The sequence below is a fragment of the Eurosta solidaginis genome, chromosome 1 (genome assembly GCF_040869045.1).
Source record: "Eurosta solidaginis isolate ZX-2024a chromosome 1, ASM4086904v1, whole genome shotgun sequence".
In the NCBI taxonomy this organism is placed as follows: Eukaryota; Metazoa; Arthropoda; class Insecta; order Diptera; family Tephritidae; genus Eurosta; species Eurosta solidaginis.
Window position 1 is genome coordinate 325,939,314 of NC_090319.1, and position 15,384 is coordinate 325,954,697.

General features: G+C 39.1%; 1 protein-coding gene across 2 annotated transcripts in view; it reads left to right on the top strand.

Moving 5' to 3' along the window:
- Nucleotides 1-9,557, top strand: part of CAH7 (Carbonic anhydrase 7) — a 47,271-nt gene extending 37,714 nt beyond the window's left edge. For both annotated transcript variants that reach the window (XM_067762033.1, XM_067762034.1), the window contains 3 exons: nt 8,296-8,454; nt 8,570-9,027; nt 9,093-9,557. In XM_067762033.1, the coding sequence (XP_067618134.1) occupies nt 8,296-8,454; nt 8,570-9,027; nt 9,093-9,275 (800 nt within the window). In that variant the 3' untranslated portion in view covers nt 9,276-9,557. The remainder of the gene's footprint in view (nt 1-8,295; nt 8,455-8,569; nt 9,028-9,092) is intronic.
- Nucleotides 9,558-15,384: the final 5,827 nt, after the last annotated feature.

The following is a 15,384-nucleotide window of genomic DNA, read 5'->3' on the forward strand; positions in this document are numbered from 1 at the left end:
CATACTCACTGTTTTCTTATAAAGTTTGATGAAACTTTCAGTAAAATTCATTAAAAGTGTCTTCGGATCATAGAACTAAGTTGAATGTACAAAACTACTGCGAATTGTGAATAATATTTTAATAAATGATACGATAAACTGACAAAAACAAGTTTTCTCATCTTGTTCTAATACTTTCCGACTGTACTGTATTTTTAGTTTCTTTTTTTAAATTATGTGTTGATTATTCAATTTGAGGTGCGACAACTATTAAATGTTTTCCCACATGAACAAAATGCCACTTAAAATTTAACTAAATGAAATTGGCTAATTTTATTACAATTGAAGCGAAACGTATAATAGCTATGTATATTAGGGTGGGTCGATTTATTAACCGATATCGCGCCATCGATTTTTCGATAGGATTTGGGCTCAGGAAAAAAGTTCCACTACGCATACCCAAAAAAATAATTTTCGAGCTTGCGAAATAAAATTTTTTTTAACTTTTTTCGACTTTGATTTTAAAATTTTTTATTTTTTTTCAAAAAACTGTTATCGCCAACGTTTTTAGCGCACATTTTTGGGTCGGACAGGGTATACATGAAAATTCTACAATCAAATGAAAATTTTTTAGTAGGTAATGAAAAAAACCTTAAAAATCAAAGTCGAAAAAATTTAATTTCGCAAACTCGAAAATTATTTTTTTGGGTATGCGTAGTGGAACTTTTTTCCTGAGCCCAAATCCTATCGAAAAATCGATGGCGCGATATCGGTTAATAAATCGACCCACCCTAATGTACATACATACATGCATATACTATATAATATCACATTTGTTATGAACAAAAAAAAAATTGGAGCAATGTTTTTCGACGTTGAACTGATTTAACCCTCACGCGGGCACAATGGGTGTTTTGTGAGTCAATGCGTTGCAACCCCAAAAAGAGTTATTTATATTAGGTCATGTTAAGTTGAACTGACCGGTAAGTGAGGACCACACATAGACTGAATAAGTTTTACCTGAAGTTTGCTTTACGACCAAACTGAAAACGCCAAATCCAAAAAGTAGGGCCTATGTTATAAAATAACTCCAACCTCTTGGCAAATACATACTAGACGCTTTTTAGGACCTATACGTTTAGCTGCAACTGGTATTTGTGGCACTCCTTATAGCGGGAGGCTTAGCCTAGGCAGCGCAGGGCACGAGCACAGAATGAGTTCGATTGATTCCTTCTCCAACCCGCTCTTCCTATATTTTATCGCACTATATAACTAACTAGGCCAAATTTAAAATCACGTGACTCCAGAAGGCAGTATCCAGTCGGAATACCCATCATGAGCCAACTGTTCTCTCATTTTAATTATAAGACAAGCAGACCCGGCAGACGTTGTTCTGCCGTAACTTTGGTCTATCTGCGTAACTTTTAAGAAGTTTTTCCCTCTTTCTTATCCTTTTATTCACTCCTTCCCCTGCCCTTCTCTTTCTCTGATTCACTTTCTCCCTCTAAAACTTTTCCGCTCCATCTATCACTATCTCTCTATCTTCATCTAACTCTATTTCTTTCTCCTTCCCTGTTTTCTCATATTCTTCTCCATACTCTATTACCACTCCCCGTTCGAGTCTCAGACCCAGTCCCGGTCCCAATTCCAGTCTCAGACCCAGTTTCGGTCCCAGTTCCCGTCCCAGTCTCAGACCTAGTCCCGTGAGGGACGTACGTACCCTCGCGAGGAACATTTTTTTTGTTTAGATATTATTAATAGGCACACGATACTTTATCACATCTATACTTTTGATATTCGATGCCGATACTTTTTCTCGATATTTTCCTGGCGATGCTTTATGGTAACGAGTATTTCGACCCAAGTATAGAGAGTATATAGAGCCAATCGCCAAAATAGTACGATCTGTACATTTGTCCCTCTCTAGTTTGTGTCGCGAATCGAATGAAATTTTGTGTTGCAGAATTTGCAGAAAAAGGACAACTGCACAAAGTGTCCATTGTTCATTCCTGTGCCGCATTTACATAGAACACTTTGCCCAGTACTTCGCTTTGACAGATGAGTTAAATGCATGGTTTAGGTGCGTCCTTGCTTCACAAAGGCTGTGTTAGGAAAAAAAAAAAATAGATATTTCTATCGGGCTCTTCTGTCAAAGTTGAAGCTTTTAGCACAGCATTTTATCAAAATTCTTTTATTTTTGCATTATGTGTTTTATACATCCAAAAATATATTGCGACCTATATGCAGGGTGGATTATTGAAGCGCATATTTACCTTGCAAATTCGGTATCGATACTTTGAGCATGGAGTCGTTTTGATTCGATGCAATCGGGTAACCGATACTTTGCATTCGATATTGTGTTAAAAAAAAAACCAAAAATTTATTTCTCTATTTATATATGTAAAACATCTAGAACACACTACTTGTGAGTGTCCACAAAAGGGTTAAATCGCGTTCTTCAAACATCAGCTTAAAGTGCATATCTGCCATATGGATTCAAGGGGTTGATAAGCGCAATACAAAGCTTTATAGCTTCAAAGCTTCCGCAACCTAATTGACAACCTCACTTACGCGAGGGGAATCCTGTTACAAATATGAATGTATCATACACATGTTTAGCAGGCGAGGCTCTGGCGACCCCAAGTTCCTCGTGGCACTACCCACCCCTAGGGCGATATGGCGTAGAAGGTTTAATGTGCTTATATTAATCATTCCTGAGATGGTCGCGCTAGTACCTTTATGGTGCTTTGTTACCTGAACATACCGGATCCGGCAAAGAACCATCAACACCGATAACACTCCCCAAAACCTTCGGGGAGTGTCTTTATCGTTAATACAACAGCAACAACATCTGCCATACTAACAAACACCTGTAATAGACCGCCTCTTTTGCTACAATAATAGTCGTGTTTTTTAACACGCGTATATCCGTTTACGCTTAAACTTTATATTGACTGCTAAGAGACAAACTATAAATACACCTCTGAAATTGCTGCGCATAAATTTTGTCCTACTAAATTTCAATACGCATTATACTCAGATGTAACTGAAATATGTGTCTTTGTTTCACCCTGTACACTAATTCTATGTATTATATGTGTGTCCACAATTCATCGCAACTGATTCAGCTATATGATATACCCTATGGCCATCAGAGCGTTGCGTCTCCGCTTTTCGGTACACCCTGTTGCTGTAGCTAGTTGTTTTACCACAGCCGCTAGATGGGTCTCCTAAGCATTATCTAAGCGAAGATAGGCGTTTTTAACACGCGCAAACGAAACGTATACGCGCGTGTTAAAAAACACGGCTATTCTCACATTCACGTACTACGATAAATTCGCCGGCATTGTTGGTGCGCAAATTACAAAATTGCTCCACTTTTCATTATTATTTTTTTTTTTTTTTGTATTTGTTCGCGTTCATCAGCGACAGTAAATGGCATAGTAGACTAATATTATTACAAGCTTGTTCGTATTCATTTAACGGTATGTCACAGTAATTGCAAAATTAGCCCACATAATAATTTTCGTAGTAATTTTGATTCAACTGCCCTCAAGAGAGCATTAAATTTAATTTATTTATATATATATTTATTTTGCTAAATTTTTGCAATTTAGAAAACGATTTTCATTACTCTAACATGTAGAACATTGATATGCGTTGGCGTTGGTCAGGTCGGCACCTAATTTCTAAGGAATCAAGTAGACGGGCTGTTGAATTGTTGCTGAGATTTATTAGTTTAAATAAATGAAGTGCTCATTGTTTGGGTTAAAAGTTTATTTAACCCAATTGTTTCGTACGATAAATTCGTTATCCGTTAACGATCTATTTTTGTGCAGTTTGGTGGGTGCCAGATGAATTAGGGTTTTAAGAAATACATTCGAAATGATTCTATATTGAATGATTCAGCGTCACATTTATCGCTGAGAGATGCAAATGCGGCTCTAAATTAAGCTTGACGGTTTATTTATATGTGTCTATTTTGAAAGTTTAACTAAATGTTGGTTAATAAGTCTAGCATTTGAAACAAATGAACACGCAATCAGCGGCCGCCGTGGTGTGATGGTAGCGTGCGCCGTGCGCCGCCATTCACACCGAAGTTCCTGCGGTCACGCCCCAGGAAAAGCCACATCAAAGTTCTAGAAACAAATTTTTTCAATTAGAAGAAAATTTGTTTAAACGGAGTCGCCACTCGGCAGTGTTTGGCAAGCATTCCAAGTGTATTTCTGCCATGAAAAGCTCTCCGTGAAAACTCATCTGCCTTGCAGATGCCGTTAGAAATCGGCATAAAACTAGTAGGTCCTGTCCCGCCAATTTATAGCAAAAATTAAAAGCAGCACGACGAAATTGGTAGAGAAGCTCGGCCTAAAACCTCTTTGGAAGTTTCGCGCCTTATATTTATTTATTTTTAATTCGCTCAGTTTCTCTGTAAGGGCACTTCTGTTGTTAGCAAATTCCACAAAGAAGTATTTCCCTAAAACTTTATACAAAATTTTGATTGTATTTGTATCCTTTGATCAAATTCTTTATGTACTAGACCTTAGTGCTCTTTACTGTGCTGGAAAATCTCTAAAGTTTAATGTTGAAAATAAGCATCTGGTTCGTTTTGGTTGCAGGTATAGGATGCTTAAACAGCTTATAGTGATCGTTCCTGTTAGCTAAGCTAAGTTAGACTGATTTCGATAGAGTTATACTATAGATATAATCGGATTAAATTAGTCGGTTGGGTGGACACCATTACTATCATGCAGTGATTCTCTCAGTGACAAACCCTACTTATAGCACCCTAGCCAAGTTTCAACGAATGACTTATGATGACTCATTGCATGTAGGGCATAAACGCCATATGACACGTTATTCTGGAGATAGATGTTAATCAAAGTCCGCAAAATTCGTGCATGGAACTGTGGGAATGGGATACACCGAGCACAACTACGCATTAGAATTAATTGACTATTTATGAATGATCTAGAATACCTCGTCATACTTTCTTAAATGCCGAATCTCTTCACAGCGCTTCGGAGATGTCTCCTCATTTGCCTGGAGAGGAGATCTACCGTGCAATTGGTGCAATTGACGTATCCTGTTAATTTTGTCAATCGATAAATGCATACATACATATGTAGGTTAAGAAAGCGTGTATGAGAATTTGATACACTTCCACTCGACAGTTTTGTTATTGTGAATGCCGGAAGTACCGGATGTGCACAAATTCTTCCAAATCATATACGTCCTAATTTACTCTCAACAAACCGTTTGCTTTCCCTTATGAACCAAAATACTCTTTACTCTCCCAGACTGTCGAAAAAAGGGTTGAGCCGTGTATGTTGTTCTTAGTACTGCTCATCGACAGAGAAAGTGATGAATGGATTATCTTCCTCATCTTGAAAGGCTTTGCATGGAGAGCCTGTTAGTACATGCCATCATCGAAGTGACCCGCGTAAACGCGTAAATACGCTTATTGCATATAAGTTTAGTTTAATATACAAAGAAACACCTTGAAATCTCACAATCATCTCGGTTGATCAACAGGAATTGCATTCCCATCATTGTGTATTCCTAGCTTTTTACCGGGAGATATATGCATTTCAAAACATTTCTGGGATATCCCATCAGCAATTTCGTCCTTTTAATATTGTTGTGCCCTTGGGAGCCGCCCTCTTCCTCTGCTTCCATAGGCGTGTTCCGATAAAAAGACTTTCTCAGCCGGAACGTCATCTTTCATTCGGATAGCATGGTCTAGCCAGCGCAGCTGCTGCCTTTTATTTCGCTGGACTATGTTGATGTCTGCGGATAGCTCGTACAGCTTATCATTTAATCTACTTCGGTACTCGCCATCGCCAACGAGTAGAGGTCCATAAATCTTCCGAAGAACTTTTCTCTCGAATGCATTACACACAGTCAATAATGGACTTTTAGGTTGACCACAAGTAAGATAACGTTTTATCGCTTAGTGTGAAGATTTTGCTGGAAAAAAGTGGCCTAATTCCAGTGTCTCACTACGAAAAAATAGCGCATCAACTCTGAATCGGACGCCGTGGTGTGGTGGTAGCGTGCTGCGCCTACCACACCGAAGATCATGAGTTCACGCCCCGGACGAAACAACATCAAAACTTTAGAAACAAGTTTTTTCAATTGGATGAAACAATCCGAGTGTATTTCTGCGTTGAAAAGCTTCTCAGTGAAAAGCTATCTACCTTGCAGATGCCGTTCGGAGTCGGCGTAAAACATGTAGCTCTAAAACATGTATTCCTATCGCCACCCGAATTAAGTAGCAGTGGAAGGAGATCTCCGCTGAATTTCAAAACTGGCAAAGAAAAGCTTAATATTTCTTGGAGCCTCTAATTGCCGTGAGCTATCGCATAGCACGAATAACTGTCGTTAAAACTGACCAACAGTTTTTTTTAAGTTTCTCTTCTTTTCGGTTATTGAATATCGTATCAAGACCTTTATACTCATAACCCCTTTGTCTGGTGTGTTTCTCTCGCTATTCAACCCTTCAATGTATGTATATCGTTCTTACCTCTACTAGCACGTGTCCGCTTCGTAATGTAGTGCGAATATTGAATTTTCATCCCTTCAGAGCAGCGCGACATTTTATAGTTTTGGCGAATGAAAAGAAAGCGAAAGAGTAAAGTACATAAAGATTCCGGAAGCTTCTATCTTACCTTGCACATTAAGCTGGGTAAGATTTAAGAGGCTGCCGCGAAAGCACATATAGGGCAGTCTCAAAAGGATTGTTGTAATACCACAAAAACACCATTACCTCCCCTCTTCGAATCATTTACACAGCCTAATAAAGGCTACCAAGCTCTTGGTGCAGTCCGTACGACCGGCCGTAGATTATTCAATAAGGGAGCTCCTAACTGAGGTGGTCCGCCGTTTTCTCCTCTTCGTCAGCTTTACAGCTCCTACGTCATCAATGACACCTGCTAAATGATTCCACTTCTGAAATTGACGAAATTGGTTAAGAACCACGCCCACTTTTATATAAAAGATTTTTAAAACGGTCGTGAATTAATAAAATAAGCCATGAATTTGCAAAAAAGAGCCTTATATTAATGGTGTTTCATTTCCCAAGTGGAATTACGACAAGAAAAACAAAAAAATTAAATTTTTGAAAATGGGTGTGGCACCGCCCCTTTTTTACCAAGCAATTTTCAATCTTTCGGGTGCCATAACTCAAAGAAAACTAACGGATCGTAATAGGTTTGAATGCACGCATTTTCCTTATAGCATGAAACATTTCTTATAAAAATGAACGAGATCGGTTAAGGACCACGCCAACTTTTATATAAAAGATTTTTAAAACGGTCGTGAATTAATAAAATAAGCCATGAATTTGCAAAAAAGAGCCTTATATTAATGGTGTTTCATTTCCCAAGTGGAATTACGACAAGAAAAACAAAAAAATTAAATTTTTGAAAATGGGTGTGGCACCGCCCCTTTTTTACCAAGAAATTTTCAATCTTTCGGGTGCCATAACTCAAAGAAAACTAACGGATCATAATAGGTTTGAATGCACGCATTTTCCTTATAGCATGAAACATTTCTTATAAAAATGAACGAGGTCGGTTAAGGACCACGCCAACTTTTATGTATAAAGGATGTCTAAGCTTTGGTGATTCGACGGGCGAATATTTTTTTTGTTATTATATTATTATATTATTTGTTATTTTTGTGGACTGTATGTTATGTTATTATTTTTAGAGAGGGAGGTCGCTATGCACCTGTTACACCTTGTATTTATTCATTGGGGCGAGCACTGGGGGCTCCAAGGTATTGGCTGCGGGTTGAGCCACCTTGTTTTGCTTTGAAAAACCCCCGCTTTGGAATAAAAAATTTAAACTATGTCTTTAGAATATTTCACTAACCGGTTGAGAATTACAAGCACACTCAATGGCTAATGAAACAAACGAACGAAAAATGTTAATAGTTTACGTCACTTAAACAAAGGATGTTTAAAAGGGTCGTAGACTAGAATAATAAGCTATATCTCAGCGAAAATAGTTTTGTGTCAATGATATTTCACTTAACAAGTTTTATTGTAAGAGGAAGTTGGGAGACATTTTGTTTTAAATGAGTGGGGCTACGCCTCTATTCCGATCAAGCATGACACACCATTTCTAGAGTCTTAGAGCCTCCCAAAAAAAAAAGTAAATCCCTTGTAACAAAATTCGAAAAGTAATTTATCTGAAATTAACTGTACAATTGAAACTCACGCTTAGTATATAATGTTCTATTACACCCGAACTTAGCCTTCCTAACTTGTTTGTTTTATCATAATTCTTTAACCTAACTATTTCTTCTTTACAGCTTTTCCAAATTGGGGTGGCATCTGTGATACGGGAAAACGTCAAAGTCCAATCAACCTTAGCAAAGACAAATCTTTGAAAGGAGTCTTTGATAAACTTAAATTTGAAAACTTCAATGAAAGGCAAAATGGTGTAACATTGGTTAATAATGGACACTCCAGTAAGTTGCTTGACTGCCATGTAAAATGAATAAAATTTGTTATAAAATCTTTCCAATAAAAATATGTTTACTCAAAAACCTGCATTTTATAACCACCCACTATCTTTATTTACAGTTGTTCTCTCAAACTTCTCAAAACAAATGGAAGTGAAAGGTGGTCCACTACTCGACGAATATGTGGTCGAACAACTACATTTACACTGGTGGTCTGAACATACCATAAACAATATGCGTTATCCGCTTGAAGTGCACATTGTGAGTCGTAATAAACGTTATGCCAATGTTTCCATGGCAACGAATTTCAAAGAAGGTCTCACTGTTATTGGCGTACTCTATCATGTTTCGAATGAGCGTAGCGAGGCGATCGAGCAGATCATCGAACATTTGCAAGATGTAAAGGACTATGAAAAACTCGATCAACCGGCGCATATGAAACAATCATTCGTTGTACGTCAGTTATTTCCCAAACTCAATGGTTATATAACATATTCTGGTTCGTTAACCACGCCCAGTTGTGCTGAGGCGGTTACTTGGATTATTTTGAGTGAAACATTTCCAGTAACGTTAGCGCAGGTGAGTTGAATGGCGTTTGATGTAATTTTTTATTTTTATTTACTCGTTTTGCTTTTTATTTCAAGGTTGACAGTTTCAAGGATACTCATTATGAGGCGAATAAAGTTTTGAAAAGTAATTATCGCGATATACAAAAAAGTTATAATCGTCCTGTAATTTTTGTTGATGACGTTGTGGGTGCAGCCAATCATATGCAAGTGTCAGTTGGCGCAATTATTTTCATGTTTATTGCCATTAAATTTATGTAATGCATTTGCACTTGCATTACTGTTGTCAGTGTTTTAAGCAATGTAATTAAATATTTTTGTGTATGAATGTTGATTATTTTTTAAGTTTGCCAATAATATACCAAAGAGCGCTGTTTATTAATTGATAATATATCACAAAAAAATTTTTTTATTATATACCATTGTATCGCGATAAGTATAGTTAAAATAATTTGTATGCACTAATTATTGTTAGTTGTACGTACTTGTGTTATTTATTATGTAAAACTATGAACTAGTCAAATAAAAATTGTAATAATTGTAGATATGTTAATATTCTTTAATAGAGTAAGGCATTTTTTTTTTTTTTTTTTTTTTGCGGGGAGGCTGAAATATGCCTAATGCACCATAATTGCTGCCGTCGCAGCAACCGTGTGTCCGTAGACTAAAAAACAGCCCCGTTTTGGAACCGTCGCCCACCCCGGGGCCACTTTCGCATTACTACAGGGTGGCGTTCCATATTTCTCATTTTTTAAGCGCCTACTGTTTTCCCTGCGTCCAGGTTCCCGCTATTTGTTCTGAGTGTCGATTTAATCGTTACTGCTTCGCATGCGCATTTCTCTGCGCTCCCTCTCAGCATGCATCAGGCGTGTCATTACTATAAATGCCATTTTGCTCACTGCAGTCCAGCACTCTTTCCTGTTGCACATATGTGATACTAAATTTCTCGTGGTAGGTTCCTCCCCAAAGACTTCATGCAAGGCGAGTTTTTCCTCATGGAAACGGGGGCAGTGGAACATGACGTGTTCTGCGTTTTCTAACTCCGTGGTACACATTGGGGAATGAGGATCTTCCTCTATCCTACGCTTCCATAAATACTCTTTGAAACCGCCATGTGCACTCATTATCTGCGTGAGATGGTAGTTCAGTTCGCCGTACTTCCGCTCATTCCATTGAGCTACGTTCCTAACAAGCGTCAAAGTCCAACGCCCTTTACTCGAGGCCTCCCACCGTTCTTGACACTTAGCTATTGTTTGTGTCCTTGCTCTTTTCTTGTCTTCTTCAGATGGTCGCTCGATATTAGTGTTATACAGATCGGCCATTTCGCTTGCCAGTAAGTCCACTGCGATTTTCCGGGTTAGAACCAGGATCGCGTCGTCGGACACCATCCCATAAGCACTTGCTATTTTTAAGGCAGCAAGTCGGTACGCTGCTAATATATATTTTTGATGGGTCCGTTTAGATCCATACCACACTGGTGCTGCGTATAGTATTATTGAGCTGGTTACTGTGGACAATAACTGACGTGTAGCTTCGCTCGGACCACCAATGTTAGGCATTATTCGCATAAGTGCTCCATTAATTTTGGTAATTTTCTCCCCCACCGCTCTGAAGTGCTCTTTGAAAGTTAACTTAGAGTTAATGTGCACTCCTAAGTATTTTAAAGAATCCTTTGAAGTGATTTGATGATCCCCGACAGTTAAGACTAACTCGTTCGCCGACCGTTTGGAGCTTACTAATACCACTTCCGTATTTTGGCTAGCCAACTCCAATCCCGTATTGGTAAGCCATTCCTTTATTCTTGCTACGGCGTCATTACATAATGCTTGAAGCAGGTCCAGTTTCTTGGCCACTACTACCACTGAAATATCATCAGCATATCCCACAATTTGCGTGTTTTCTGGTAGATTAATCTTTTGCACCCCGTCATACATTACATTCTAAAGCGTTGGACCGAGAACAGATCCCTGAGGGACGCCTCCAGTGATTTTATACTCTTTTGCTCCTTGATCCGTGTCAAAAAGAAGTACTCTGTCTTTAAGATAGCTACCTATTATTCTGCGTAAGTAAGCTGGTGTGCCGAAGCTTTGCAGCGCTGCCATTATCTACATCCAGTTCGCAGTGTTAAAAGCATTCTTGATGTCCCACATAATCAGTGCACAGAACTTCCTTTTATTTTGGCCTCCAGAGATAGCTTCTCTAGCTATATTGACGACTGTTTGTATTGCATCTACGGTGGATCTTGATTTTGCGAAATCCATATTGATTATTCGATAAGCCACCTGGTCTTTCTGGAGTCAGCTGTAGGCGCTCACTAATTATACGCTCGAAATTAGGGAATCCAGCATACAAAGTGGCCTATATGAAGATGGTTGGTCCGGCTGTTTACCACGTTTCAGCAATAGGACAAGTCTTTGTCATTTCCACGGGCGAGGGAACACGCCTTCTTGCATACGGGCATTAAAAAGATCAGTAAATAATGTAGCCCTAGTTGTTATCGCGGCTTTAAGGGCTATGTTTGGTACTCCTTCGGGTCCTGAGGATTTGTTATCAGCAACTCTTTTTGCAGCGTCCAGCACCTCTTGCTCTGTAATTTGCGGAATTTCCGTACTTTCTAGATCCTCGCTTGGATAAGTCCAGCGATCTTGCGCCGGGAAAAGTGTTTCAACAATAGTATTCATCAGTATCAGAGTAAGGAATCAAGCGTAAGGAATCAAGCGTATGGCGAGGAACTGAGTGGCTTGATCTGCAGGATATCCCATTGTCCACAACTTAGGAATATGGAAACAATCTTGACGCAAAGAGAATATTTGGGAGGCTTACAATATGAAAACTAGGCATTGGCAATACAAGTACCCAAGATCCAACATTTATCTATGTAAACGAAGCATTAAGTAGTAGGCTAGTGAGCAGAAAAAGGTGGCTGACGTAGAAATACAAAGCGGCAGAGGTTTTACAGCAGCAATGCTTCTAAACAGCTTTTTAACAGATCTGGCTGAACTTGAAAACATTCAAACAAATATGAAATATGAGCAGACCCAACAGACGTGGCTCCAACTCTCTCTATCTACCTGCCTCTTGTCTGGCTAACCCTTTTCTTCCTATTTTATTTTCTCTCCCCTATGCATTTTCTAATTTACCTTAATCAGCCCATTCAACTTACGCATCCCTTTCGTTCTTCCGTAAATCTTCCCGTTTTTTCTCTTACTCTTCCTGCTCTTGCTTTTAACCAAGTCTAACTCTTACTATTACTCCTAATCTTCTTGTTACCCTCTTTCTACTACTTTGTCTGAACCCATTACCTTTATTCTAACTTTTACTTCCACTCTCCCTCTTCCTGTTGTTCTCTTTACTTTTCCCACTTCCCTCAAACTTTTTTCACTTTTCCTCCACATTTCCTCTATTTTTTCTTCTCTTTTCTTCTCTGTGAATATAAATCGTGTTTGGTTTTTTCTGCTTTTTTACATTACTAAGGTAGTCAAAAAGTAGCAAAATAACATAAACATTTTACCTCCCTACTACTTTAAAACTCATGACCGTATTATGAGAGCCGTAAAATTTTTGTTGTTTACTAATGACTTCACCTGTCGGGTTTTATTGTGTCATGGTGAGTATGGTATGCTTTTTAACTACCTGAAACGATACCAAATCATATCGACCATATTGGGCATAAACGTGGATGGCATTACACTACCGACTGGCTTAGATCCAAAAATACTGGGTGTAAAGTTCGATCAGGATCTACGTTTCGGCGAGCATGCATGCACAATTGTACCTTAAATATAGAGCCGTGTTAAAATCTTCAAATCTATTGGCGATATCACTTGGGATAAAGATGAAGCGCTCATTTCCACTTACAAAGCAAGTGGCCGGCCGCTTGCATTCCCGAAATATTTGCCGAGCCTAAGGGTTGCTCACTGGAAAAAACTACAGGCCTATGAAAACACCGCTCTCAGAACTGCCACGGGTTGTCTTCTTATGTCCCCAGAACACCATTTACAGAGTGAGGCAAGAGTGATCCCCATAAGGGAGAGAAGTTTAATGATAAACAAACAGCTACCCAGAAACCTGGGCATCCTAACAGGCCTCTGATAGAGGAGGTCTCGCCTCCCAGAGACTTTAGAAGTCAACTCCGCAAGCATTATGAGAAAATACGACACCTGAGAACTCAGTCGCATGAACAAGTAGAGCACAAAAGCTCCTCAGGGATATCCACCAAAATGCGTCGCACTTCTATGCCAGGAACTGCAAGAGGAATCCCGTTCTTAAAGTCAAATAACCTAAGCTCAGAGTAGACGAAAGCACCCTGCCAGAAAGGCACGCGTCACACTGGCTCAACTTCGATCTGAATACTGTAACAGGCTAAACTCTTACTTATCCCAAATCAACCCCGACAAACATAATGTATGTACTGCAAGTAACGTGTCCCCACATGACACCAACCATCTTTTCATTTGCAATATGGAACCACTGCCTCTAACACTCCTTTCTTTCTAGTCCACCTATGTTGAAACTGCAAGTTTCCTTGAACTCCCTTTAGAAGATATTGATGACAATTTGTGAGTGGACGCACCTATTGGATGGAGAGAAGCACTGCTACAACAATAACAAAAGCATATCAATTCAAAGCCATCAAAGAGTACTCCATCCTAGTATCATTCACAAGCTATTGGACACCCAAAAGTATCGAAGTAGAAAGACTAGGCTTTTAAAAGATCCATACTAATTGCACAAGATGAAATGGTATACTGGACCTTTTTTCGTGTGGAAATATCATTAAAGACAACCTATTTAAAGACTTAGGTACACATAGCTAGCACAGCATAACAACCTAGTCTTAGCGTAAAAAGTTTTCACCAAGTTTGGGTGCCATGTTCTTTCTTTTCACTTCCCACACAGCCGCCAGCTCAAATCTGTTAGGGATTTGGAAAATTAAGTAGGGTTGTGTTGCTGCGCGGATACCGATAACGAATTGGCACAAGAGGGGCTAATTACACTCACTTCAGTAAGGCAAGCGGCGCATTGAAGAGGAGGTATCTATGACAACATCAATTGACACAATCAATCGGGGAACGATACTCTAATTCCTAGAAGGTTTACCTCTACCATCTCTTCTAAAACAACGGACCGAAATTTATGTGAATGGTCGGCAATCGTCGGTCAAATCTAGGAACGAAGCCTCAAAGCCTAGGAGAATTAAACAGTGGGTGCCACAGCATGGTGTCCTATCCCATCTTCTGCTTATTTTCTACATATGAAAGCTGCCTTCCTCACCAAAGAGATAATTTTCTAAGTCGGCGAATGCACGATAATCGCAATAGAACCTAGCGCTTCAACAGACGAGTTAGTTTCTAAAATAAATAGCTATCTCCCCAGTCTTTCTGATCCTTCAGCTCGTGTGACCTGGTACCGGTACCGACCTAATCTACGGCCACTCTGTTTACGACGTGCAAGGAACAGATGATGAAAATATTGGACGTTTACGTCGATGGCGTAACGCTACCAACTATTATTCACCCAAAGATCTAAGAGGTTAACCCTCAATATTATTCTCACTTTCAAGGCGCATGCCTCCGAAATTGTATATAAAGTACAAAATCTTCATATCGCTTGGCGTCAGCACTTAAGGAAAATAGGTATAAAGAAATGTTGCTAACAACTTACAAATCAATTGGTCGGGCGCTCATGCGCTACGCGTCACCAGCCCGGTCTAAAAAACACATACTGGAAAAGGTTACAGGCCTGCCATAATGCTGCACTCAGAGCTGCCATTACCTCTGAATATCTTGAGGGAAAAAACCTCAATATTAAAGAGCATAACTAAATGCTGAACAGACAGTTTCTGTTAAATTGTCGCAAACCTAGACAGCCTAGCAAACAACAAATCCTCCAAGAGTGAGATAAAGAAACATCTCCGTAAGCACTTTAATCTAAATAAATATAAGAACGCCCAAGGCCTACAGAATCGACAAACACCTTTGCTAGATCGCGCCCGGGGAACTCCGTTAGGGAACTTGGATGACAATTTGTGAAAGCGGTGCAGCGCTGTTAACATATCAACAACAACTAATGTTACACATTAAAGATTTTTTCCCTCCATTTTTTGAAAGCTTCTAACCACCTCTCTTAAAAATTCTGTTCCTATCGCCTCTAAAAAAAAAAAACAAATCCACCATCATTGATTTATTATAAAATACGGATGAGATTCGGATTTATGAAAATGGAAAAATAAAGCAATAGCATGTAGAACCTTTATCGGTGGCCCTTCACGACTTAGTACCAAAGAAATTAATGTAACGACGAAATGTTAGTGTGCATTTAGGCGTTAGCTTAAATCTGAACAAACGTCGCCTTGACCGAGAAAGTAATT